The sequence below is a fragment of the Anguilla rostrata genome, chromosome 8 (genome assembly GCF_018555375.3).
Source record: "Anguilla rostrata isolate EN2019 chromosome 8, ASM1855537v3, whole genome shotgun sequence".
Taxonomy (NCBI): Eukaryota; Metazoa; Chordata; class Actinopteri; order Anguilliformes; family Anguillidae; genus Anguilla; species Anguilla rostrata.
The window spans coordinates 35,974,277-35,998,180 of record NC_057940.1 but is presented as its reverse complement, the minus strand read 5'-3'; the positions used below and the strand labels follow the sequence as shown (position 1 = coordinate 35,998,180).

At 48.4% G+C, this 23,904-nt stretch overlaps 1 protein-coding gene across 1 annotated transcript in view; it reads right to left on the bottom strand.

Moving 5' to 3' along the window:
* Positions 1-754: 754 nt before the first annotated feature.
* LOC135261557 (protein capicua homolog) overlaps positions 755-23,904 on the bottom strand; it is a 54,241-nt gene continuing 31,091 nt past the window's right edge. The window contains exons 5-23 of the mRNA XM_064348008.1: positions 15,840-15,989; positions 15,257-15,449; positions 14,669-14,777; positions 14,294-14,476; positions 13,770-13,902; positions 13,391-13,581; positions 12,868-13,006; positions 11,488-11,585; positions 9,944-10,997; positions 9,339-9,478; positions 8,178-8,338; positions 7,860-8,047; positions 7,286-7,720; positions 6,806-7,125; positions 6,521-6,666; positions 4,821-4,972; positions 4,018-4,152; positions 3,542-3,673; positions 755-2,997 (exon numbers count right to left, since the gene is read on the bottom strand). Coding sequence (XP_064204078.1) covers positions 2,717-2,997; positions 3,542-3,673; positions 4,018-4,152; positions 4,821-4,972; positions 6,521-6,666; positions 6,806-7,125; positions 7,286-7,720; positions 7,860-8,047; positions 8,178-8,338; positions 9,339-9,478; positions 9,944-10,997; positions 11,488-11,585; positions 12,868-13,006; positions 13,391-13,581; positions 13,770-13,902; positions 14,294-14,476; positions 14,669-14,777; positions 15,257-15,449; positions 15,840-15,989 — 4,340 coding nt within the window. The 3' untranslated portion in view covers positions 755-2,716. The remainder of the gene's footprint in view (positions 2,998-3,541; positions 3,674-4,017; positions 4,153-4,820; positions 4,973-6,520; positions 6,667-6,805; positions 7,126-7,285; positions 7,721-7,859; positions 8,048-8,177; positions 8,339-9,338; positions 9,479-9,943; positions 10,998-11,487; positions 11,586-12,867; positions 13,007-13,390; positions 13,582-13,769; positions 13,903-14,293; positions 14,477-14,668; positions 14,778-15,256; positions 15,450-15,839; positions 15,990-23,904) is intronic.

The following is a 23,904-nucleotide window of genomic DNA, read 5'->3' as shown; positions in this document are numbered from 1 at the left end:
CAGGAAACAGGTTAAAGGTGGAACACAGTGTTCTGTGGATTAATGGACAACCCGTGCTGTGCACATGACACAGCATGTAGTGTTCAAGGCAATTGAAGACAGACTCACATAGCTGTGTTCTAACTGCACGGGTCTTTTTTGTCTTCTTGTTCTGACAGAACTTCATTAAAGTTTTAAATCCCCACCCCCAAAGCAGCTTTGGATCTCCTTGGAAGCACTTGTAGAAGCAAATTTCCACAGATCACCAGCACACACATACACACAAGCCCTCCCCCTAAGCGTTTCCAAAGCTTTCTCCTGGCTAGTTGACCCATCAAGGCACAAGTTGCCTCTGTAAATGTGTATGTGCATCTGCGAGTCTCTGCACGTGTGGGTGCATCTGGGAGTAAACACAAATATCTCTGCCATCCAGTGAGCTCCTAGTTCCCTTGAAAACAGGGAAATTGGGAGAAATCACAAAAATTAACAATTAATGTGTTCAGGATTTAAAGGAAATCATATTATGAATTTTAATATGAAAATTTGCTAAAGAAAATGGTTATTTGAAATTTTTGGCACTATAGTACTTTGAATACTAGTAGCATTTTAGAAGTAACAACAAAACCACTGGCGGTATCAGTGACAGCTTGTATGTTTGTGGCCATTTTTCTCTGGAGACCTGTTGATGTACATAATATGGATACCTGCTATAACCATTATAACCCCACTCTCTCTTTTCCCTCATCTTTCATGTAGAAATGACAGGCAGACAGTATGCTGTGTTAAGTCTTTAATATTATTTTTTTTTTTAAGTAAGAAATATTGCACATGGTCAACATGCCCCGTTTAGGAACTATCACTCACCATCAGTCTCATTGTAAAATTCCTTCTCAAAATAAGAACAATTTATTTCACACACACATACATACATACATACAAAGTACACACATACAGGTGTCTGTGCATGTTGTTGCACCTGCATGATTGAAACTGCAAATTGGATTTTTTTTCATGTTAAAAATCGGTCAAAGTTTCAATTAATACAATAAAACAAAACTGCACACCATCCGACTTCACCTAAATTGTCTCATCCTTCAAAACCCTGTTTTAATTGTTCTCTATATAGCAGTGCGTCTGGCATTTGCGAACAGAAAGGTTTGACAACTTCCGATTGTACAGTCTTTTAGTACAAGAAACATACACTCACTCATACATATTTGAACATTATTTGTATACTGAAAGGTACAGATACACACTCAGAATATTTCATATATATTTATATAATATATCTTTTTTTTTTTTTTACTTTATCAGCAAAAACAAGTAGTTACATAAAAATTAATTGTATTTTTTTATTTTACAATTGTAATTTCTTTGATGATGTCTGTAACACTCAATTATGAATCTTATTAATATCATTTATATTATTCTGATGAGTCTTCTGACTCTACAGTAAATATCTATGGGTCAGACCAGTCTTGCACAATGAAGACTTTGCTACTGTAACACCCAAACCTAATTTCCTCTTATTGCCCCCTGTAAAGTGAACAACAGAGAAGAAAAAGTGACAAGCAGTTGGGACAGGGGAGGAAAGGAAGAGAAGGAGCAGGGGGAGGGAGGGACCAGTACAGGGGTGGGAATCTGAAGCTTAACGCTTAGAGGAAAGGGGAGTATTAATACACCTATAAAAATAATTGTTTTTCATTAAAACTTTAAAATTTTATATTCCAGCCCCTTTCCCCCCCCAATAAAATAAAAACTAAAATAAGGGGGGGGGGGGTTGGAAGGTCAGAAGGAAGACCTAGGGAGTTTCGTGGGGGGGGGGGGTAGTAGTGATTGTTACAGATCCCCTCATTTTCTGGTGAAAAATAATGAGAAGTGGATGCTGCTAAATCTACACAGAACGAGAATCCGCAACACCAACACCGAAAGGATCAGCAATAACAATCATAACATCGTCAGAAAGGTGAGTGGACTCAGTGAAATCAACTCAGTAGGTTCTCTCTTCTTTTTTATAATTATAACTAAAGCTCCACTTATCTTGAGAGGAAAGAGTTACTACTGTGTTCCCTTCCTCAGTTCTATTTTTTTTGTTATTCATTATTTTTTTAGGTCACTGCAGAGCAGCTGCAGTTTGTTTGAGTCTGAACTCAGGCTCTCGTTATAATTTGACCCGTTAAAAGCCCACAGACCGCCTTCCCCCACCGCCCTCCATCCTGGCTGGAGATTCACAGCTGACAGACAGGAGCTGCAGTCAGCTCCAGCCAATCACAGGAGAGCAGTTGACTACATCAGAACTAATGTTAACCTGACACTGATGCTCGTCAGCAACTTGAGTTTTCAAACCGGTGGAGCCAATGAGAGGCGGCGAAAGATCGCACCTCTCTTCAGAAGCCATTAAAAGCCCTTCTCCAGTCAGTCAAGTCCTATGACAATGGTGCTCGAGACCCTGTGAATATAGACCGCACTCTTGTGTTAACAGTACACAAAACGACAAAGAAAGCCTGACAGTTACAATGGTGATAGTAACGGTGTGCCTATTTAAGTGGCATGTGGAGTGCTCAGTCTTCTGAGGGTCGCTCACTGGCCAAGTTTCAGTGTCAGTGGGGGGCGGGGGCGGGTACATTTGTAAGGACGTCCCATTCCTTTGCTTTCTCGCGCAGCCTTTCCAAAACTCCCTGTCTACCGAGAAAGCAAGCGAGAGGGAGAAGGGAGGACCGAGAGGTGCTCTGGGTGCTCATCTGGTGGACTCCTGCGACTCGCTGGTGCTCTTTTGATCCTTGGGGCTGCCCTCTCTCTCTGGCTCCGCCTCCCTCTCGGCCAGCTCCGCCCCTCCGGCTTCCCCCTGCGGGGGATTGGAGGGCCCCGGGGAGGAGGTGGCGCTGTCCGGGCCCCCCGCCTCCGAGGGCGCGTTGGTCTGCATGATCTTCTGGCGCACCTCCCGGATCTTCAGCTGCAGGCACACCTTGGTGGGGAAGATGTCCGCGTAGCGCGCCTGAAAGGCGGCCGTGGCCTGGGCTGGGAAGGGGGAGGAGCCGGGAGAACAGCATTAACACCGCGGTGTGAAGCCGCGAAAGGCCAGAGCGCGCATCTCTTAGCCGTCCACACAGGCTTAATCCACCTGGTAAATTATCCGTTTAAGTAAATGAGTTTATGTTCAGGCCACGCCTAGTGAAAATGCAACGATAGCTCTGTGAAAACGATGCCTTGTACCAGCGTGAACAACAAAAGTGACACCCAGACTTCCAAGATACTAAGACTTGCAAGTCCAAGTACAAAATCAAATACACAATTTATGATTTTCCTGCAGAAAATACTGATGGAAAGAGAGAGAGAGAGAGAGAGAGAGAGAATGTGAGAGGTGCATGCTATAACCATTGAGAGTCTGGTGATAATTAGTGGTAATCCCACCCAGACACTGGGCCAGGATGTTTACATCTACACATTTAAAGGGTGTTTAAATCCACAAGAGAGAAAGGTTAGGTATACCCAGTGAGAGGAGAAACGACACTGTAGAGCGAGAATCGACACTGGACCAATGGGAGAGGGAGAGGGAGGTCACCTGACGGGAAGAAGCCGTGCTCCTGGAAGAGCTGCATGACGAAGGCGCGCCGCTGGTCCAGAGTGCGCCGCAGCGAGGAGAAGGACACCTTCTCAAACTCCAGCTCCCCGAGGATGTCCTCCGAGTCTGTGCCTGGGGAGAGAGGACACGGGTGAGGGAGGAGAGAGATGAGGGAGGAGAGGATGGAGGTTATGGAGAGAGACAGAGGTGAGGGAGAAGAGGGACAAAGGGATGGAGAGAGATGAAGGTGAGGAAGTAAAGGGATGGTGGTGGGGGAGGATAGGATGCAGGTGTGGGAGGAGAGGGATGGAGGTGAGGGAGGAGAGGGATGGACAGAGGAGAGAACAGAGGTGAGGGAGGGAGGAGAGAGCTGGAGGTGAGGGAGGAGAGGATGGAGGTGAGGGAGGAGAGGTATGGATGGAGGAGAGAGGATGGAGGCGAGGGAGGAGAGGAATGGAGGGACAGCAGGGGCATACCAGCCCTGTCGAAGGTGAAGATGTCCCCCTCGCACTTGGCGGCGCTCTTGGGCGTGTTGGGCTCCGAGCTGCAGCTGGAGCGGCGCCTGCTCTTCCTCTTGGGGGAGATGGGGTCATCCGTGGAGGAGTCCAGATCTGGGGGAGGGTTAGGGTTCAGTCAGGTAATCAGTCCATCAACCTTTACTCAGCACAGCAGGTACATCAGAAACTGAGCAGCACTGGGAAATGGTGGTACACCCAGGAGAACAGAACACTAAGACACTAAATACAAGCATACATGCAGGGATCTCAAACTCCAGTCCTGAAGGCCACAGTGTCTGTGGGTTCTTAAACAATGGGAGAGAACTCTTTAGCCATTCAGCCACTTAAATTAAGCACTAAAGTGCAAACACACAATGAAACCTGCAGACACTGCAGCCCTCCCCAACTTGAGTTTCAGATCCTTGATATGGGTGAGAAAGGCAGGAAGTCCTCAGAGATCCTGGATGACTCATGTTGTGTAATGGACATTTTCATTGCTTATGAAAGCTATTCAGGGTTTAGAGGCTGAAAGGTACATTCATAAACAGACTCCCCATTCACCTTAAGCCACTCAATTAAAATAAAAATCTATCAGTGACAATACGCTAGCACAGGCTCCATTTGCCTCATCTTGGAATCTGAGATATAGCTCTCTATACTCCTCTCATTGGTGAAGTCATTCACGTTCTAGGTCAGCCGACCCATATTTCTCCTCTACTTCTCCATCCCATCTCCCTCGCTGTTCTTTCCTTGCCTGATCCCTCCCTCCCTCCCTCTCTCACCGGTGGAGTTCTTCCTCTTCTTGCGGTAGCTGCCCAGGATGACGCGGGGGGAGGTGGCCAGGCTCTGCAGGGTGGGGGAGGGGAGCACTTCTTCTGGACGGAACTCAGGCAGCTCCGCAAAGCGCTCCTCAAAGTACATTCCGGAAAGGACCCTGGAACAAGACAGGCAGTCAGTGAGCCTCAGTCTCTCTGTTTACAGTCAGTGAGCCTCAGTCTCTCTGTTTACAGTCAGTGAGCCTCAGTCTCTCTGTTTACAGTCAGTGAGCCTCAGTCTCTCTGTTTACAGTCAGTGAGCCTCAGTCTCTCTGTTTACAGTCAGTGAGCCTCAGTCTCTCTGTTTACAGCCAGTGAGCCTCAGTCTCTCTGTTTACAGTCAGTGAGCCTCAGTCTCTCTGTTTACAGCCAGTGAGCCTCAGGCTCTCTGTTTAGTGTCAGTGAGCCTCAGGCTCTCTGTTTAGTGTCAGTGAGCCTCAGGCTCTCTGTTTACAGTCAGTGAGCCTCAGGCTCTCTGTTTACAGTCAGTGAGCCTCAGGCTCTCTGTTTACAGTCAGTGAGCCTCAGTCTCTCTGTTTAGTGTCAGTGAGCCTCAGCCTCTCTGTTTACAGTCAGTGAGCCTCAGCCTCTCTGTTTACAGTCAGTGAGCCTCAGCCTCTCTGTTTACAGTCAGTGAGCCTCAGTCTCTCTGTTTACAGTCAGTGAGCCTCAGTCTCTCTGTTTACAGTCAGTGAGCCTCAGTCTCTCTGTTTACAGTCAGTGAGCCTCAGGCTCTCTGTTTAGTGTCAGTGAGCCTCAGGCTCTCTGTTTACAGTCAGTGAGCCTCAGGCTCTCTGTTTACAGTCAGTGAGCCTCAGTCTCTCTGTTTAGTGTCAGTGAGCCTCAGGCTCTCTGTTTACAGTCAGTGAGCCTCAGGCTCTCTGTTTACAGTCAGTGAGCCTCAGTCTCTCTGTTTACAGTCAGTGAGCCTCAGTCTCTCTGTTTACAGTCAGTGAGCCTCAGTCTCTCTGTTTACAGTCAGTGAGCCTCAGTCTCTCTGTTTACAGTCAGTGAGCCTCAGGCTCTCTGTTTAGTGTCAGTGAGCCTCAGGTTCTCTGTTTAATGTCAGTGAGCCTCAGTCTCTCTGTTTACAGTCAGTGAGCCTCAGGCTCTCTGTTTACAGTCAGTGAGCCTCAGGCTCTCTGTTTACAGTCAGTGAGCCTCAGGCTCTCTGTTTAGTGTCAGTGAGCCTCAGTCTCTCTGTTTAGTGTCAGTGAGCCTCAGGCTCTCTGTTTAGTGTCAGTGAGCTTCAGTCTTTAGTCATGGCTGCTTTGTTAGGTCAGTGAGCCTCAGGCTCTCTGTTTAGTCAGTGAGCCTCAGTCTCTCTGTTTACAGTCAGTGAGCCTCAGTCTCTCTGTTTAGTCAGTGAGCCTCAGGCTCTCTGTTTACAGTCAGTGAGCCTCAGTCTCTCTGTTTACAGTCAGTGAGCCTCAGGCTCTCTGTTTACAGTCAGTGAGCCTCAGGCTCTCTGTTTAGTGTCAGTGAGCCTCAGTCTCTCTGTTTAGTTCAGTGAGCCTCAGTCTCTCTGTTTAGTGTCAGTGAGCCTCAGTCTCTCTGTTTACAGTCAGTGAGCCTCAGGCTCTCTGTTTAGTGTCAGTGAGCCTCAGTCTCTCTGTTTATAGTCTGTGAGCCTCAGTCTCTCTGTTTATAGTTTGTATAAAACTCACTTGTCCACAGAGTCAAAGGTCCTCTTGAGTGGTGGGGGGCGGGACTTCGCCTTCTTTGGCAGGTGGGCGTCCTTGTCATTCTGTGGGGGTGGCAGTGGGGTGTCCAGCCCAGAGGGTGGGGGCAAGGGTGAGGAGGGCAGGGAATCCTTCCATGCAAACCACAGAGAGGGGAAGATGTGTACCTTATCATACAGTACATTGCGTCTCTTAACGGTGTGAAGCTGAAAGCGGGCATTACCCTTAAATCTGTGTATTATGGCGTACGGGTGAGTGGTCCTGGCCTACCTCTTTGGCACCTCCCTCCCTGCTGCGACCGCCGGGGCCGTCTGCATCGCTGTGGCCCTCGGGACGTCCCGCCGAAGGGCCCTCCTCGGCAGGACGAGGCAGGGGGGACCCGGTGCCCCCGACCCGCTCCGGCTCGAAGGAGAAGCGCCCGCCGAGGGCGCCGTCCCTCTCCCGCTCTCGTTCCCTCTCTCTCTCCTTCTCCCTTCCTCGCCCGCCTCCTTCGTAGCTGCCCACGGGGATGCTGGCCACCGCGGCCTTCACTTTCTGAGGGGTCCTTGCTGCGACCGGGGGCAGCTTGGGGGCGTCTAGCGCGCTGCCTGCTTAAAAATAGAAAAGAACACAAGTGTTGAGATGGACCAGGCAGAAGTGAGGAGTACTAAGATATAAAGGTATAAAAGCGATAGCATAAAAAGAGGAAGACGCAGAGAAGGCGGGTCAAAGCAAAAGGGAGGGACGCAGGCGAGCCGCAGCTTCTCTCACCCGTGTGCGGGGGCGGCGTGGGGCTGCCGGGCCGCAGCGGCGCGGTCACGCCGTTGGGGGCGCCGCCCGGCCTGACGGAGGCCTGCCCCTCGCCCCGCCCGTCCGTCGGGGACCGGGCGGGGGGCTCCGGCCGCGCCTCCGCCAGGGGCTCGGCCTGCGCGCGGGCGGGCCTGTCCGTCTGTCCGTCCGCTTGCGGGTCGGCCGGCGGCGGCGCGGCGGCGTGCTTGGGCAGGATGTGCGGGGAGGCGGGCGAGGGGGCCGCGTACGCCCCGCCGGGGGGCACCGTCGTCACGGAGACCACCCCCGCCGCCAGGGTGACGCTAGGGGGAGGGTAAATGGCAGTGACTATTTGTCCCCCGACTCCTGAGGCAGGGGCGGATAGGGAGGTGAGCGGGGGGCAGGGAGACTGTGCTGGAGCCAGGAGGGGCGGCTGGCCTGGGGAGGAAAGAGAGCAGAATCAGAACAGCGTCTGTAACACTAACGCTTCCACACTTCACTGCTGCGGTGATGACTGACTCTTCTACACTGGATCACTATGGGTGATCCCTCCAGTGGTGACTTGCAGTGGACTGACCTGCTATAAGGGGCTGTACCAAGGTCTGCCCGGCTGGGGCGATGGCTGTGAAGCCCAGAGTTGCCAGGGGCGACGGCATGTACGCCGGGGCAGGAGGGGGCTGTGCTGGCTGAGGGGAGGACCCAGTCACCGTGGAGACCAATGGCAGAGGGGTGGGGACTCCAGGGGTGGACTGAACATACGTGATCCTATAAGACAAAATTTTTAAAATATAATTCAACACTATAATTCAGGTACTTGGCTAGAAACACATTAGTGTGTGACAGTGATGGTGGAGGTTGCATTGTGATGTCAGACCCTGTTCCCTGGCAACAGTACCTTGTTGGTGGCGGAGGAAGTAGCACCGTCTGTGAAGGGGCGGGGCCTGAAGCCATCATCGTCGCCGTTGCCACAGACACAGGAAAGGGGCTCCCAGCATGCACGGCACCCCCGGAGGGCAGCTGGGATTGGACGACCGGCATGGGTGCAATCTGGAAGATCTGCATAAGAGATGTGACACGCGTCAATCACAGCGACTTCAGGTTCTGTTCAAAGCTCCACACCATGCAGTTCCAGCCTCCCTACGGTGGATATAAGCAGGGCCCGATGCCCGTTTTGACCTTGCGATGAGCGTACGTCTCTCGGTGAGTGTCTGAGGCTCGCCGTAAAGCTGACCGTCTGTGTGACGGCAGTCACTTTGTTCCGAGTTCTATCAAGCCTAACGAGCTGCGAAATCAATTTCCTTTTCAGGAACCGCATAAAATGAATGGAATGTGAAAACACCGCTTCAGGATCCAATCGGCAGTGCAGAGTCTATTTCACCCAAGCACATGCGCCAAGTTGCATTTCTATTGGGTTCCAGGTGCCTGGTAGTTAAACGCATTAAGGCACTATCGTTTTGCTGGCTTTTGCCAATATCGTTGCCTCCTCTCATTCTACCGGTGGCCGCGTGAACCGAGCTGGTAAATTGCTGCCGTTTTTCATCGCGTCGGCGCCGGGCTCGTAAACCCGCCTGCCAGGGCTGCCAGACGGGCTAAAAAAGACTTTATACCACCTCAGCCCCCCGCACCGCCCGCTCGCACCGTTAAGAGCGAGAGGAGCAATCACAGCACACGGCTCATATTCGGCTGCTGCTGCTGCCTGGCTGAGAACAGCTTGAGATCTTTTGTATATGATGTGTTTTTATGTCCGAACGACGTAGCGAAGAGCGCGGTTATCTAACTTTAATGCAATCCGTCCCCTCTGTCCCATTAAGAAGGGCCTCTGAAGGGCGCCGCAGCGAAGCGCTCGCATTAGCGTGAACGAGGGTCTGCCGGGAGACAGACGAGCAGCCCGCACGGGAGAGAGTCAAAGGCAGCCTCGCCTGGTGCCATGACAACACGGCAGTTCAGCTGCAATCAGCAGTAGCAACAGCAGCAGTCTGGGGGGGGTGGAAGGGGGGGGGAGCAGAGACACCACCACCCCCCCCCCCCTTCTGAAGGTCAAAACTCGGACGTGTACCTTGCTTGCTGGCTGGGTGCCATTTTGGACCGGGAGAGCCGGGGCCACCAGGGGCACAGGCTGAGGGGGGGCGGAGCCCGTTCTCACAGTCGCCATGGGAACCACCATCTTGCCTTGTAAGACTGGAGACTGCGCTTGAACTATAGAGGAGATAGGGGGTATAGTTTACACCTCGTGCCCGGAAGTATGCAAATTCTCCAACTCATTCATCTTTACACCAAATGACATGAATAATTTACTACAAATAATGACACTTTCACCAACCTCATCCCTCTTAATGGTCACTAAAGGCAATGTGAAACTAGGATTCAATAATAGTGCGTGAGTGTATATGCATGTTAACCCTCACCTTTACAAAACCCAACCCTTTTGTAGGGAAGGTACATGTGCATGTATGAGTGAGTGTGTGAGAGTGTTCATTTGAGGGTGACTCTCTGACGGTGTGGGTGCGGGTGTGGACTGGCATGCACGCGGGCGAGCTGGAGGGAAGCGAGTGTGTTTCAGCAGGCAGTGGAGTTGGGTTAATGGTGATCTCTGGGTTTTAGTGCTGAAGCCCTACCCTGCAGGCAGCATGCCTAAGCACCCCTCCCTCACTACCCCCTCACCTCTGGCTCCAGGGCTGACCACTCCCACTGCCGCCGGACTGGTGGCGTACGCTATTCCTGGCCCCACCCCCGAGTGCTTCCCGTTGGCCAGGGAGACGTGAGTGGGCGGAGCTGTGGGCAGGGTGAAGATGCTGGTTGGCTGCAGGGGCTGCTGGGGGGAGGGGCTCTTGGGGTTAGCGCTGGCGTGCAGGGTGGGCAGGATGTACTGGACTTGCGTGATGGCCTTGCTGCCGCACGAAGACGCCAGCTGAGCAGCGGGAAGGAACTGGGACTGGAGTACGGGGAGGGGCAAGGGGCCGTTGCTATGGCTGGAGGGCGTGGCCGGAAGCGGCTGGGGTGTCAGCTGGGGAGGGGTTATAAGCTGAACGGTGGGCGGAGCCGGGAAGGCGTTCCCGAGGACCAGGTTGGTGACCAGCCCCCCTTGGCCGACGGCGCCTACGCTCACGGGGTTGGGAGAGGACGAGGAGTAGTACCCACCCCCTCTGGCTGCCCCGCCTCCTCCTCCTCCTGCTGCTCCAATCAGCAGCTGCGCATGGGGCTGCTGCTGCTGCAGGGCGGGCTTCCTCTCCGCGGTGACGGGGCTGAGGGGCGGCCCGCCCTCGCGGGGCTTGCTGGCGATGGGCACGGGCGTGCTCACCACGGGCCGCACCACGTTGGTCACCATGGTGGAGGCCACCCGGCCCACGCCCAGTATGGGGGACAGGCCCAGGGGGTTGGCGAGGGCGAGGCCGGGGCCGGGGTCTGGGGAGCGGAGGGGCGTGCCAGCGGCAGAGCCGGCCATTAGGGACTGGCTGGAGGCGGGGCCTGAATGAGTGGCGGTTGTTCCTCCACCACCAGCTCCGACTCCATCCTTGGTACTGCTGCTTCCTCCGCCTTCCCCTCCTTCTCCCCCTCCTCCTCTGCCCTCGTTCCCTCTCTTCCTTCTGCTTTCCGAGGCCCCTCCCCCATTGCCCTCGGGGTAGGAGGAGAGAGGGGTGCTCCGCCCCAGAGAGGAGGAGAGGGAGACTGAGGGGGAGGAGGCAGAGGAGGAGAAGATCATAGGAGCAAAGGAGCGCTGTAGAAAAGGAATAGAGAAAAGAACTGTCATAGATTACACCTGTTTTCACCTGAAAGCATGGCGCTCCAACACTGAACTGTCCTTCTGTTGTTTTTTCTGATGCAAGAGCAGAACGCTTGCTGGCTGTTTCTTCCCATGGATGCAAACAGGAGCACGTTTCAACGTCTCAGTTTCAATCACATAGATATAATAACATATACTGAGAAAAGCAAACATGGCAAACAAAGTCACAACCTTTATATTTACTAAGAATTTACCAAAAAGTTAGTCACATTTTCAATAGCTCCCAATTTTAAAGAATCACTATATTGTAAACCCTATTAGAACGCATTCCTCACTTCTTTCTGTATTTACCCCTACCTTACACAATGTACACGATGGGGAAACTCTGACATTATTGAGAGCATCGTATTTACATACATACAGAGCACACGGCACGTGCACATCATAAATGAGCGGTCAGAAGGTGCGGTTCCAGCAGCAGTACCTTTCCGTCGGCCTCGTCTGCAGAGACGTTCTCGCTGTCGCTGTCGGTCACTCTCTCCTTACACTTCAGGTCAATGGAGCTGCCCGGGTAGGAGTCATCTGCAGAGGACACGAACAATCAGACCTGCGTCCCAATACTCTAAAAGTGCATCCTCCTCTCCTCCGTGCCCCGGACACCCGTCTGTGCGTCCTCCCTCCCTCCCTCCAGCGTCCCAATATCGGAGGAGACGAGCAAAGTGGCTTCAAACTCAGCCCCTCCCGGGGAAGGACACATCGATGTCTGCGACCGCGCAAGTCTTTTCACATTTCTGGGTTGTGTCCTCATGTCCACGCCCACAGGGATTGAAATACCATCCCACAAAATCTGTCACCCAAATTATAGAAGGTAAAGATGAGAGAGAAATTGGATTTCCTCAATTATGCAAGATATTTAGCCAAATTTGTGTGTAGTTCAGCAGGTTATCACCGGAAAGATCGATTGCCAACAACAGGTGTCAAAATGTTAGTTCGTTTTTGTCGCTCATATCCTACCGAGAAATTTGGCAATTTAAGACTGGTTTATTTATTTGCCTGCCGTTGAATGTTTATGGAACTAACATGACTCCAAACATAAATAAGCATGGCAGCCACCATTATTTCAGAATGTGAATAGTATGCGTTAATAAATTTATTCAACCAAACGTTTCCAAAGGACATATTTATTATCAACAAATGTTATTTCAGATGTTACAGTGGAAGATTATCACTTTTGAACACTGGGAAACAACTCAGATGTTATGAATGAAGCGACATATCCATTTAATCCACAGAAATGTTTCTGAATTAGCCTGTGTGAACTGACAGTAAGAATGTAGGCTGCCACAGTACATGAGGTAAATTAGTGCTCTGTATGATAAGACATGCACACTGGGATTCTGGAATTGCAGTAAATTACGTTTGTGTACTATGAGACGTTTGCTTTGATCTAATGTTGCCGCTACCATATCAGAGTCTCCACGCAAACTGCAACCTCAGGTTCATATTTGTACAGGCTACTGTGGCCTACATCCAACAACTTGCACTTGAAACATACACGCTATTTTGTAGCTTTAAATAGGCTGACTATGTCAACGTTGACTATGACGACGGAGAGGCAGATACGCTGTCCCTGTCTTCACACCTCCTCGTTCTCTCCTTTCCTCCAGTCCTCTCCTCCCCTCCTTTCCTCCACATACTTCCAGGTAGGAGACGAGAGGGAGTGGGGGGAGTGGAGGAAAGGAGGTGAGGAGTGACAAGTAATGGGACGCACCCCGCTGACTGAGCCCGGGGCAAAAACATTACAACGCAGGGCGAGGAGGCGCACGCTTATGACATCACAGAGGCGCCGGGACCGCGGACCCACCGATGACATCGTCGTCGCCCTCTTCCTCGCAGATGACCATGCGCTCCTCGTCGCTGGTCATGTCCTCGCTCGCTCCGCGCTGGGACTGGGAGAGGGGCGGGGGACGTCCTGAGCTCTGGCCCCCACCGTCCCGGGACATCTAAACACAGGGACCGCGGTCAGAACGCAGGTAGAGGAAAGGCCAGTAAAGGTAAAGGATGGGTAAAGGACAGGTAAGGACAGGTAAGGACAGGTAAGGACGGGTAAAGGACAGGTAAGGACAGGTAAAGGACGGGTAAAGTACAGGTAAAGGACAGGTAAGGACAGGTAAAGGACGGGTAAAGTACAGGTAAAGGACAGGTAAGGACAGGTAAGGACAGGTAAGGACTGGTAAAGGACAGGTAAGGACAGGTAAGGACAGGTAAGGACCGGTAAAGGACTGGTAAAGGACAGGTAAGGACAGGTAAGGACTGGTAAAGGACAGGTAAGGACAGGTAAGGACGGGCAGGAATGTGAAGGGTGCTGATTGGTCGAGGCAGCTCACCAGCTCTTCCAGGGCCTGCACGTTCCCCCGCTCCCGCTCCCTCTTCTCCAGGGTGTGCACGGCACTCTGGGAAAAGGCTCGCGGGCGCGTGAGCTGGGTCATGAGCCCCGCCCCCGCGTTCCGCTCGGCCGCACCTGACTGACCGGGCCCCGCCCCCTTCAGCTCCGCCCCCAGCGAGGTGGGCTGAGGCTCTGTTGGGCAAAAGAGGGAGAGGTGAGGTCAGAGACAGCTCACACACATACGCGCGGCGCAAACACATGCTCACACACACACGCTCAATCGCTCTCACACAAACACACACTTACACACCCACACACGCGCACGCACGCTCACACACACACATGCATTGTATAACAGACGCACAGCCACCTCTCCTCACCAGTGGTTTCGGACATGCTCCTCTCCCGCACATCTTTGCCACAGGGGAGTCCCCGGCCTTCAGGGACGGACTTCTTCCTGTCTTTGTTGCACCACTTCCAGTCAGGGTGGGCCTTGAAGTGAGCCTCCTTAACCTGAGAGAGGAAGGCAGGACAGCAGGAGGACAGGGAGGGAGTCAGGAGAGAGGGCATAAGGGTGTGCATCTGACCACTCACAAACACAGCCAGGACTCTGCTATTCTCTAAATCAATTCCACTACCCTCCTCACGCTTTCATTTTAACTTGCTTTTCAACTGCTCTTCTAAATTCTTTTGTTACGAATACATTTAATACAGACCTGGGACAAATACGTATTTGCTTTGGATTCAAATACTTTTCTACGCTTCACTGATCTTGTCTGCTGTATTGGAACCAATTAAATACTCCCAAAAAGTGCAAACCCTGCCTTCTGGTCATACGGGAGAAAGTCTAAATGAGAAGTCGATCAGCTCAGCCGGGTGTGTTAGGGTGGGGGTGTGTTCTGACCTGGAAGGCGAGGTCGTGGTACTTCTGCTTCTCTTTCTGCCCCAGCGCGTACCACCACTCCCCCAGGATCTTGCTGACCGTGCGGTTGTCCTGGTTGGGGTGCCGCTGGTGCACCAGGGCCCGGTGGCGCTTGCTGAAGATCATGAACGCGTTCATGGGCCGTCGGATGTGGTCTTTCTCCCTCTGGGGAAGGGTGGAGGGGGAAAGAGGGAGAGACGCAAAGGGAGGGAGGGAGAGGAGGGCAGGAGCAGAGAGGCAGAGTTACACAGCCGACTCCGTCAGTGTCAGTGACCTGAGGGTGACGGGCGTAAAAGGGCGGGGGGAGACAGCCAGTCAGAGAGCGGACGTGAGTCACGCTCGCACGCGGGGACGTACCTTCCCTGGGCTGCTCTTGTCGTCCTTGGGAAGGGCGCTCAGTGACTGGGTGCGCCTCTTCCCGGGTGACGCCGACAGCACCGCGTCAGGGAGCACGCCCGAAAAAAACCTGTCGTGGGAAAGAGAGCAGGACACTTAAATCTGCGCGAGGGAAACCGCGACAGGAAGCTGCACAATGCGACGCGCCGTCCTGCAGCAGACTGAAGCACACACAGCGTAGTTAGCCTGCAGTTAGCCGCAGCACAGACACACAGCCTCCTATTCCAGCACCTGAGCAGTTAGCAAATTCCTAACAGCATTGTTTTCTGCTTGCAGATTCTTTGCATCGGCAGTAGTAGTAGGAACTGAGAGACCCTTTCTGAAAAGGGATATAACGCAATATACAAAATAAAATATATTATCAAGATATTACCACAATTCACAACATACGGGCAAACACACTAACTACTGTCACTGTCAGATGTCTTCATACATTTATTTTAAAAAGTCACTGCTGTCAAATACGTTGACCATCATATTTTAGTTATTTACAATACGCTGCACGGTGTTCCAGTATGTTTCACTTTCGATAACACACAAAACGCTTACGGGTCGTCCACATCACTCTCGGTCTCGCTGTCCCCCCTCTGTCTCTCGGCCTCCCTCTCCCTCTCTCTATCCCGCTCCCTCTCCGGAGGGGGGGACTTGTTCGTGGTGGCGGGCGGGCGAGACGGTGATCCTCTCTCCACCTTTGGGGAGTCTGTGCGTCCGTCAGCGGCCGGGGCGGTGCTACACTGTGGCTCTGACACACCGGGACACGTGGGGAAAGAGACGTTAACGACAGAGACTACGGCGATCACAGATTCCGGTTTCATTTCTCATGTACAGCTGTATAAGAACAATAAGAACCTCTGAACGTTTTTTTGGACGTGGTGGGATTTTAGCTCTTTTTCCGATGGGAGAATTTGTGGCAGGGTACATTTTCAAAATACTCATTTCTGATTATTAGAGCTACCACTGAATGCAGACCCCATAACAAACATAATAATATCTCTCAGTGTTGTCTCTTTAGTAGATGCTGTTATCCATAACATCTCATAGTGGTAGGATACATAATGCTTTTTAAATGTTCTCAAAATTCTTAAGATACTTCAAATGTGTTCTTTCTCCAAAACTGCGCTAGTCATCTTACCTTTGCTCGGATTGGTTGTATGAGCCTGATCTACAGGCTGTTGGCCGTCAGTCGGCTGGGCAGATGATTCTGATTGGCTCGGTGCCAGAAAAGGGACCAATGAATGCCAAGGAAAAACAGGAACTGACCGGGGCTCCACATTCGTCCACACTGGAGAAAGGAGGAGGAAGTAACAATAATTTAGACAATAAATCGTCACCTTGCTCATATACACTGTATAATAAATCAGTTATATTCAATTTCTTCTGTCCCATTGGATAGTGTGAAGTTGTGATACTGGCTACAACTTGCTCCAGCAATACATAAATGAAGTCTGCTCTTAACCATGGTATACAGGACTCAGGTTTCACTTCAATAACTGATCACTGCTTTAGTCAGTCTGACTTTATGAGCTAATACGGAAGTGAAGAGGTTAAACTGGGGTCTGCCTTTTACATCGTGTATGAGTAGTTTTATCACCCCAGCACCCTACATCATGGTACCTTTCACAAGTAAAGCTTAGTTGTTGAATTTGGGATTATTATGGCTGAATAGGCCTTGTCCACAGTGTTATACTAGGTGGAACTACACATGGCTGTAGTATTAAGGTTTTAAACATTAAACATTTAAACATTTAAAGAGTTATAGAGGCCAACAGAAGTAGGAGTTCAGCAAATATTCTGTAGTATTCTGTGGGTCACACGGTCTGACCATCATGTTGGATTATGTTGAGTTCTTTTTTTTTTTTAAACACAATTCAATCTAAAAAAAAACACAAAGGCTTAAAGCAATAAAACTTAAATTGCCTGAGTGCTTCCTGGCATAGAAGTCAGTACTACTGAAAGGTATTTCGATAATTTAATGCACAAGTATAGTCTTGGGTGTCTTGCTATTGTATGTTGCTGAAGGACCTGCATCACTCCCTATTTGCTGTGGCACAACAAATTCGGCAGTGTTTCGGTCTGGTGTAAACAAAGAACTCGCGTTAATATTAATCAGTTTGTCGAATAACTTGATGAAAGTATCACAAGACCACATATAGTACTAAACAGCTACACTGCATTAATAATAGCCAGTATTAAATACATTGTTTTGTTATTTATGCTTCTGGTTTCTTGCTCATCGCTATGAATGAATCGCCAGTTAGGCCTACTGGAATTAAACCATACTCCATAGCAACACTTTCCTGGTAGTTCAGAAAAAAATTCAGCAAAATTAGCAAATATTAAACTCGATATAAGGCAGACAATACGAAGTGAATACACGAATGTCATGTATGGTAAATGTAATGGAAAATATGAGTGTTTAATGGAAAATAAGTAGATTATCAAGACTTGTATAGGTAGGAAATGTTATTATACTGACCGAACATACTCAAGCCTTGCGAGGGATGCTGATGACGTTGCGTCGAAAACATGTTTCATTTCTTAAAGACTGCGAGGACCCCAATTACTCGGTAACTATAAGTTAGTGTCACCCTTTCAAACCCTTATTCTGGACCGTTTAAACTCCTTACAGATGTATAAAAAAGATAGATCCAGGGGGACTGTGTTCAATTACAGCCAGTCCATGCAACGCAGGGCACGTGCTCTTCGATTCTCGATTCAGTGGTTCCTGGAGTCAGTAAAATGCTAATCAAGCAAGCCAATTCCAAGGAAACGGAACAAGCAAGTCGTTTTCATTACGTAGAAAAGATGTCATTTCAACTCATAGCTTGCTAAACAAAACCGATCATCAATATAGTTAGTTTTGCATGCCTGAGTATGTCAAACATTACCACTGGTTAGCTAGTTCGTCAAACATTAACATTTCGGACCTTTACTACTACACTTATGTACAGTCAGTAACGAAGAGCATGTGAGGCTTGACCGTTTAGATATTTTTAATTTGACCAGTCCTGAAATGGTAAGTAACTAGTAGATAATAATCCTTTCGCGAGTTTCATAGTATTGGGGGACAGAAATAAGATTTATTCATTTGAGCAGAGTTAGCGAACACTAACTAGGCCTCTTCCACATCCTCGGCATTGCGTACCTAGTATCGACTCTGCAGTAGTCGCATTGAAAGTGACGTTAGAGTCTCATCCGTTTCTTTCAGGTTGACTTCAAGGCAGTGCAGAGTTCAGTAATTAGTTAACTTGGCTTTTCCATTTTTCGGTATTCCGCATGAGTACTGTTGCTTCGTTGCTAGACTGTTAACCTTTTCCCAAACCCTATACAGCTAACGTTTAATGAAAAAATATTTATTTTTATTTCACCATTTAAATGTCAACTTCGTTGACTTAAGTTTAATGGCTAGCGCCACCGCATGCTGAATAGCCAACGTGTTTTAGTGCTTCAGTATTTTCCCGTATTTTGCACCAGTGTCTTTATAGCCAGGCACAACACCCGTTTAGTGGGCCAGTGTTCCTTTTTTTAACAAACTAATGTCGTTCCCTGTTGTTTATACAATTTCTATGATAAGTATTGCCCACCAAACGCAATGTGTTATTCCAGAATCCACCCAATGTAGCCAGTTCGCGACGTTCATTTAGCAGGTTGACGAAAAAGGTGTCAGACATTGATAACATTAGTTATGCATCTACGCACTTTTCCTTAATTAAAGCCAGCCGTAGTCATATGACTCCAAAGAGTTTAATTCCCAAAATATACAACAGCCTGCTAAATTTATGTTATACTGGATTATCACTCAACTGGCCACCATCCCTGAATAATAAAAGACAACAGTCCTAACTCCACTAATAACACATTGGGTAACACCAACTTGTTAACAGGTTATGGAGGTATCAAATAAGCTCCACAGTACTTTTATTTAACTGGCTAGAACAGTAACTGCATTGAAGTCAGGACGATTTAAATCCAGGTAACTGGTTTCAACAACAGCATGATGGCCAGTTCCCGCAATGTTGCAATCTAATTAGCAAGTTAGCTTGCTAGCTCGCAATATCCATCTCTCATATCAGTTATCTCTGCTGTGACGTTCACTATACATCTCGTTTTTAATTCTACCTAATATAACGTCTAGTCCCTACAACCACGCTTTTATCCAGAAAATAAAACACCAGAATTCCATTACCAACGAGGACGCATAAACAAATACATCAACCAGACTGCAAGGCGAATGACCCAAACGGCTCAGTATCACGCTTTTCTGAAGTTCTTAAGACAACGCGTTTTTACAATCTACAACAACACATACACATGATACATATTCAGAGATAAAGATCTGTGCAATGCCGGCTTAACTGTACATCTAAACAACGGATATGTAGGTCCAGTGCAAGCTGTCTGCAGGTTACTCAATGTTATTATTTCCCCAAAGCGACACGCACAATACTCCCTCCAGTCAGGTCAGGCTTTGGTCTTAGAAAGTCACATAATTGACTCATTCGCTCTTCATAAACATTACGCTCTCATTACATTGCCTCTCGTTATTTCCCTGCCCCGCCCACTACCCCTGTGAAAACAAGGCTGCCCCCACTGAACTGGATAAGAACTGCCCCTTTCCGTAGTGCTGTGATCTCAGAATCACGTGAGACCAGTGAACGTTCCGCCCCCTCCCTGGGTATGAAAATAAACATCGTCCCGCTGATTGGACACTATGGCTGTGTCCCAAACCGCAAACTTCCATGCTCCACACTACCGTGCTCCGGAATACGCACTCCAGGCAATGCTTGGGACTACGCACTCCGAACCATGGAAGTGCAGTAGCACGGAGAAACAGTTAAATAAGTGGGATGCACTTCGTGACGACATCTGACCCATAACCTTTAACCTTTGCCGTAACTATTGGTAAAATTCCGGTAATAAACCTGAGGGGAATAACGTGAGAGTGAGAGGACATATTATCGACCATCTGAAATGCTACCGCATTTATTTAATTTTTAACCAAGCGGACTGGACTCCATTACCTATTTAAATGCAAGTCTTGTAAAAATTACACATAACTGTCTAAATGGGAAAAAAATCCAACTTAATACATATACATTTTAGTTATATTGATATACTAATTAATTCCGTAATCGCGAACATTAAGTAGTGAAAATGTCGCTTCTTCTTAATGGCTATTTTGCTTCCTGCTACTTGGGTTACAACTGTGAATATGTAACGGATCGCTAGAAATGCTAGTAGGGACCAGCCTTTTTCATATTAACCTGAAATACACACGACGGGACACTTCTACGATCTCAAGTAAAGACAAGTTCCATTAATCTCTATGCAGTGGTAGATACACGTCCCCGTAGCAGCTAAAGCTAGCACTGGGCAACCTCTGACTTATTTGCCGACACAGAAAAAAATCGCGAAAGTACTGAAAAAATTACCTCCAGAGGATAACAAGGACGTTTTTTTCTACATAACTAGGTACATGTTGTTACTTATATTTCGCCTATTTTATATAGACTACAGTTGAAAATCTGATGTCTGTCTGTCTACCGAACGAACCCGGTCGATAGATGCTCACACGAAAGTAGTAGTAGGCTACTGAAATATTATGATCTAGACTAACTAGTGGGCTAATACTAGCAACTTTTTGCGAGCTAGCCACTTCAATTGAATTCTCCTTTTTGCTGTCAGAAGAGCAGTGGAAGGCAACGAAAGCTTGGAAAATATTAATTGCCGTTTGGATAGCTTTCAGTGTACTGTCAACCCCATAATAAAGTTGCCATTTCATTGTAAACAGTCGTGTATGTTTTTTCATTATTTTCGCGCTGTGTAGCCTACTCAGCTAGGCAACATTTATGGAGCCAGTCATGTTTGTGGTGGCTACTCCATAGGCAAGGGGTGTATTTCAAATTAAATGAAAAAATGGGCAGTGGCGAGGATAAAACGGCAGTTTATAATTAAAAACGGGACCCGACGATTAGCACGTATTCAGTATAGCTAGTTAAACTCGTTAAAAGTACATATCTTTAAACGAAAAAAACAACTGATACTTTACATATTGCGTTATTAATTAACACTGTACCCCTTTATTTATATACCAACTCCTGTGTACCATTTCCCTATGACATGATTTCAGTTTCCAATCCGAGAAAGTAGCCTACACTAGACTGTCATCCGCCATTACCGTTGTTTTTGACAGTTTTCGCGAAAGGAATTATGGGATTTTTCCCAGTCGGAGCATGCACGGATGCACACTTCAAATTTTGATCAAATGGAGTGCGCATCCGGGTACTTTATCCGTGCTCCGCACTACCGAACTTCGGTTTGGACTCGCACTCCAAGATGGAGGCATGCTCGCTATGCGCACTCGGAGCATGGAAGTATGCGGTTTGGGACACAGCCTATGGCTTAGGAGTAGGACTGTCAATCATATGTAAATTTGACAGTTGTTGTCCTACTGGGCGTAACGTATCGACTGGGGAAGATGAATCACGCAGATGCAGCGGTCAATCCAGGCTGTGAAAGAAACTTCCACAGAATATCTGGATAGTGGCTTTTCGCTGCTTGACATGCGCTTGACATGAGTCCCATTTTTGATCAAGTTTTGATCCAGAACACCAAATTGAACTAGTGTTTCATGCATTTCACACAATTATGCCCAGCTGGTAAGCATTAAATGACAGTTCTAAATGGATTTGAGAGCTGGCAAGTACAAAATAACCAAACAACAGAGCAAAACAAATTGAAAACTCAGCCTATCCCCGAATGCTTGAAGTGCAACCATGGTTCTAACCACACGATGGCACTGCAAACGGCATATATTATCTTATAACGTTGTAACTTGTACCTCAGGCAAATCAGCCTTGAAGAAACGTAAAATCACCACGCACTAGGTCAGCGTTTTCAGCACAGAGGAGCACCAATTAAGATACCCCCAGAGCAACCAAGCATGTCAAAGCCAATATATTTTAAATACATTAAAGTCTGTTTGCTTTTCATTTTTTCCAGTTTTACCTTTAGGTTTTGTTGTCAACTTGAGTTGTTGATTGTCTGAAGTCACTACTTGCACTGCCATGAAACTGATGCATGTAATAGTTTCCCTTGTGTCTCAATGTCCCTTTTCTTGATATCACATAGTGTGATTTCCCCATTATGTCATTAAAGACCTATATTCTTGTCTTTTGTAAAAGCCAATGAAACAAAGATCATTTAAGTTACTTAGGGCCTTTCCCAGAGTTCACCCAAATGGAACAGACAGAGAGCATATATCCAAGATTCCCTTTATCGTAGGCACAATTTGTTGTGTTAGTTTTGCTAGTGAAATGCTACACCCATCTAAACTGTCAGTCATTTGATCAGTGGCTTATGTTGCCTTCAGAGTCATTTCACCTGCAGCGTTATTAAATATCTATGAGAGGAAAGCGATCGATTATTTCATGCCACTCAAACACTGCAGGGCTGTTAAGTGGCTCATCCTGCTAACTGCTACTCGGTGTAGGGCACTCCTGGATGTGTTATTGAACGGTGATTGTATCATTGTCGCTGGCACCCTGACAGGCGACGTGGAACTGGCCATGATCTCTACCCACATTGGGCCTCAGTCCTCTGTCTCATGACGCAACAGCGACCCCTCTGGTCAGGTCAAACGGGCGCCTGAAGTCTGTCTGCAGCAGCTACACATTTAGTCCCAGACAAAAGTGCACACTTGCCTCAGACGAGAGTGCATACTTGCCTCAGATCAGAGTGCACACTTTCCTCAGATCAGAGTGCATACTTGCCTCTGACGCAAGTGCATACTTGTCTCAGACTAGAGTGCACACTTGTCTAATGGACAGGCCTACTAATACAATTAGGAATCTAAATTTTGTAGACACAAAACAAAAAATGGGATAAAATAATGTACCTTCTCATTTTTTGGTGTCGGGAACAATTCTGAATCCTACTCCGAATAAATGGTCATATTAAAACGTAATGAAGACAATTTTCTGCTGGTGACTTCCCATTTGACATTTCTTGATTATTACACAGAAAATAACCAAATTATGAAATGTCAAAATTCTAAAAATACAGCAGACTTAGAGTCAGGCTTTTCATTTGCAGTTCCTTTGTGCTACAGTTATTCCTACATATAATTTCAAAGGTATTAAACTGCCAGGCACTGTGGCTCGACTAATCCAACTATTTGTGATAAAAGCCATACCATATGGCTTATGAAAGAGCAAATGCCCACTCGTTTCTGCTAACAAGTACGAAGTCCACTAATCACAAAATAAAAAGGACAGAAAGAGTTCAAATAAACATGTTTGTCTCTCTGAATGTTGCAGGAGTGAATAAACATGTTTGTCTCTCTGAATGTTGCTGTCCGGTACAGACTAGTCCATACTGGTACAGATTTGTAGCTGGATTCACAAACGTCACACAAATTAATAATTTTTTTTTAAAAACAACAGAATAAAATGATTTTCCAGCAGGGAAATCATTTTACCATTGTCAGTACATGGCCTCGTACACTCAAACAGACGCCCGTCTGTGACAGAGTTAAAGTTTACAGCATCTGTCCGTCACCAAATGTCACCCTGCCCTATTAAAAAAGGAAAGTGGGAAAGAGGCGCTGTGATTTTATCACTGACAATAACAAACCAGCATCATAACAAATAACAAAACCTTTTATCATTTTCATAGTGAATCATTCACCTCAGGCCCGACAGACTTACACACAGAGCAGGCGCACACGCTCAGAAAAGCGCGCCCAGCTTACGTAAGAACGCGCTCGCCTGAGAAACGCGTAAAAGATTACACCCTCCGCCCCCGCTGAACTGAGCAAATGACGCACTCGGAACCAGCGCAGCCCCGTTTCCATCGGACGGTCCAGCAGCGAGGCCTCTGCTTCGCCTGAACGCGGCTCGGCGCGCGCCAGCCTAAGTGCAGCCGCCCGGAGGACGCAGCCGGGGGCCAAACCGTGCCGGTCACAGTGTGTGCGTTTTCTCCTCACCGCCCCTGACCGCTACATAAAGTTCGCTGTTTGCGTGTCTGCTTTTAAAATAGACCGGCGCAAGCGTCAGACATTAGCTGAAACCACAGGGCAGGAGCAGGAGCCGACTTGTGACTACAGGAATTTTTTCCAGACCAGCTCCTGATCTGAAAAGATTTTCTTTTTTGAAAACACAAAGCAGCCTTCTAAAGCACAGGTTAGGCAGGCTAAG